Source organism: Ceratosolen solmsi, unplaced genomic scaffold (assembly GCF_000503995.2).
Source record: "Ceratosolen solmsi marchali unplaced genomic scaffold, CerSol_1.0 scaffold6, whole genome shotgun sequence".
In the NCBI taxonomy this organism is placed as follows: domain Eukaryota; kingdom Metazoa; phylum Arthropoda; class Insecta; order Hymenoptera; family Agaonidae; genus Ceratosolen; species Ceratosolen solmsi.
This window is the reverse complement of record NW_011948414.1, coordinates 8204589-8208092: the sequence shown is the minus strand read 5'-3', so window position 1 is coordinate 8208092 and position 3504 is coordinate 8204589. Positions and strand designations below refer to the sequence as shown.

General features: G+C 31.1%; 1 protein-coding gene across 6 annotated transcripts in view; it reads right to left on the bottom strand.

The window, feature by feature from the left end:
• LOC105367958 (serine proteinase stubble) overlaps positions 1-3504 on the bottom strand; it is a 34281-nt gene that overhangs the window by 1263 nt on the left and 29514 nt on the right. For 5 of the 6 annotated variants that reach the window (XM_011506830.1, XM_011506833.1, XM_011506832.1 and 2 more), the window contains 2 exons: positions 2327-2426; positions 1180-1392 (listed from right to left, as the gene is read on the bottom strand). In XM_011506830.1, the coding sequence (XP_011505132.1) occupies positions 1180-1392; positions 2327-2426 (313 nt within the window). The remainder of the gene's footprint in view (positions 1-1179; positions 1393-2326; positions 2427-3504) is intronic. The other variant, XM_011506829.1, reaches the window with a different exon arrangement.

The window sequence follows — 3504 nt, the reverse complement described above, 5'->3', positions numbered from 1 at the left end:
TTTTTTTTTTATTTTTTTTTTTTTTTTTTTTTTTTTTTCATCGAAGCGCTTCGTGATCTTTTTCTTGTTTTTTCATTGGTCAAAAAGCCGCGACAATGTCGCTTAATACAATCATTATCTACTTTCACTTTTTCTCCCATCATACATCGGTGACCGTGTAAAAATATAAAAGTACATAAGCATGCACATGCGTGCATTACGATATAAAGTCGCAAAATTTTCGAAACACTCGAGAGAGCGTCACCTCACTGTAATATAAATCCCGTAATACTTTTTGACATTTATCTCTTGTTATTTATAAAAAGATTAAGACAAACAGAGTCGAGAAAACGTCTCTTTTTAGAAATCCACAAGCATAAAGATATATGTAATTGTGCTTTGCGCTTCGTAATAAGAAAACCACTTGTTATTTTATTATTTTTTAAATGTTAATTTACTTTAAATGATAAATTTAAATGAAAAGTTGACATCGAGAACAAAAATTAAAATGCATTATTAAGTATAATTTTATTAATTATAGATTTTTTATTTTTATTCTTTTTTAATAACCAAATTTGAAGCCTTTAACTACGTAAATATTGAATATAAAAAGAAAAAAAAAAAAATATATATATATATATATATATATATATATATGTACACGATTGAAATACAATGCATGTATGTAAAATTGCATCCATATTTAACCAAAATATTACAAATTTATTTATTTAAACTAATTCACAATGTGCGATATAATGGATCTATATAATAGCAAGAATATACAATGAGCGAGGATTGTTATATCGCTGTTATGAAATAAATATGAGACGCCATTTACTGCAATAGGCTAGAAATATTAATACATCATATATTGATCCTATAACTTGACGTTAAACTCCTGCATATTATTATCGAATACCGTCGGTCTTATTTATATAATTGATCGAATAAATTATTGGATCGATGCTATTAATATATTAAAATAATATATATGTTTGATAAGATTAAAGCAGATATTATTCGTTCAAGCTTGCTACAATCCTATACAAAATATTCACGTTGCACTATACGTAACACTATGTGGCTCGTGAAAAATGTTCTCTCAAACACTTGACATGAATAATCATTATGAAGAAGCCTGCGGAAGCCGAAATTTTGTCCAGACCAACTTTTGACCCAATCTACGTTCGTTCTCACCTCAACGTCAACCTCTTGGAGGACCGTTGGCGCGGATGTCTGTCCATGCCTTGTTCGGCCCCAGCCAGCCACCGTCGCTGTACGTCCTTGCAGCTTAAGACTCCTTGCCGGTAAGCAAACCGGTACTATATGCTGCTTAAATGCGACGACCCTCGACAGCTTAACCAGTGCCACGTCATTGCGAAAATCCGTCGGCGAATACTGCGGATGGACCTAAGTTACGAACATTGACAGTAGATTGTCGGCAAGTGTTGCTAATGATGTTTGCTTGGAATTAGAAATAATGATTATAATTCGCGGTGAAATTTGATAACGCTTTCTTAGCTTGGAGCTGTAATTATTGCGAGAAAATGCTAAAACTGAATAAAGGGACGTTATTTCATTTCACGCAGGGGTTGTAATTCTACTTCTTTAACGTAATAATTACATTGAAAATTGCCAATATAATAGATAGAAGATATACGGAATAATTAATCTTAGGTAAATTATAATAAGCATGAAAAACGGAATATCATTGTTTTAATAGCATTCACATGGCACTCGTAATCGTTAAGAGGAAATATTACTCTTAGTATAATGATATAATGTAGAAAGAAAATTCTCGGAAGTTTAATGTAGTTTTTTTTTTCTCCTTTTTTTTTTCTTCTATCACTTAAGCGTGCATTAATCGAACGTTACTTTAGAAAATTTAATTTGAAAATATAATTAAAAAATACGTCAAAGTATTAAAATGAAAAATATAATAGCCAATCAATTCCATCGCCCCCTTTACAAAATTATTAATGAAATAATTTATAATGTGTATGAGATTTATATTATAATGATGTATATATTTAGGGAAAAATAATTTTGATTTAATGAAATTAAGGAAATTCTTTATAAACGTTTTCAGTTACTAATTACGCTTTATCAAGCGTCTTTTCCATTCCAATCATTGGGACTAACAATCGATGAAATATTTCAATATATTGTTACATATAAGCGCTGTAATTTTTTGTGTAAAATTAGTTGAATTTAAGCAAAGTATGGCGAGCGTCAATTAATAAAGGCACTGTAATAAGCGTATAATCAAATAATCGCGGGCTTATATAATTTTAGCAAGAAAATTAATGCAAACATTTTCAATAGTATTCATACGTTTACTAACCTCTTTCCTTTCAATAGCGAATTCCTCGTGCAGCAGTCGCTCAGAAGAATCTCTAACATCCCATTCGCCCAGTCTAACTTTAAGATTATTGTTCGGTGTCCTAAGCAAGAACAAAAACCAGGGTCTTTTTCATTAATTTATCGAAATCATTTATCGATAAATTCTTCGATCGATATTTGTTTATGGAAAAAGAAAAAAAAAAGAAAAAAAAAGAAGAAAAAAAAAACAAGCCAAATACATTAAGGAGATGCAATCATTTCTCATATAAAAACTTAAATACGTTGAGCAAACAACTAGAAGAAAATATACAACGATTCCACGATAAGGGCTTCCAATTACTCACGTATACAAAATGAGAATCTATTTAATCGGAGATGCATTACGACCTTACGACGTTACGAAGTGCTCCCATAGATAATAGTGGATAATAGCTTCATTTAAGTACCTCTCGCACGATAATTAATAATGAAGATTGAGAGAATGTGGGAATTAATTTTGTGACAACCTAATTTTCAGCACGGTAAATCAACAAACTCAGACGGATAATTAATAAAGGATAATTTATGGCCAGCATAGATTTTTAGGGATCTTTATCTGGAGCTCTTGGATCGTTCTTAGAACTGTTTCAGTTCTTTACCGTATCAGTGTCGATATGGATGAGAGGGAAAAAGTTTATCATTTTCCAGCATTCGCAATTCAATTAAATTTTTATCGCAAGAATTTCTAAATTGCTTTTATCCACGTTTTTTCATAATATTCTTTCGAATATTCATAATGACGTTATGCTAAATTACAGGCAATTTGCTTTAATAATACAAAGACTTTCTCTTCATAGCATTTTCTCTGCCATTCACAAAGCATCAAACGCCAACAACAAATTGATAAATAAAGATAAAAGAAGGAGTTCGTTACTTGGCCTGCAATGTTAAATAGAGAGTCCAGCAGAAACTTGAAGAAATTAAATCCGTTAATTATAATACAACGGATATACCGTTTATTCAAAGGCAAATATCGTAAGATCAATCGTTTTTCTTTGATAAAAGTGACCGTAACGCTCACTGACCCAAAGCTTTCCAATGGCCGAATACATCAAAATGTCAATTAAAATAGCCCATTGCTTAAGCAAAACGAACAAAGCGCCACCATCCCAACGAACAAAAGACTTAATTCGCCAACAT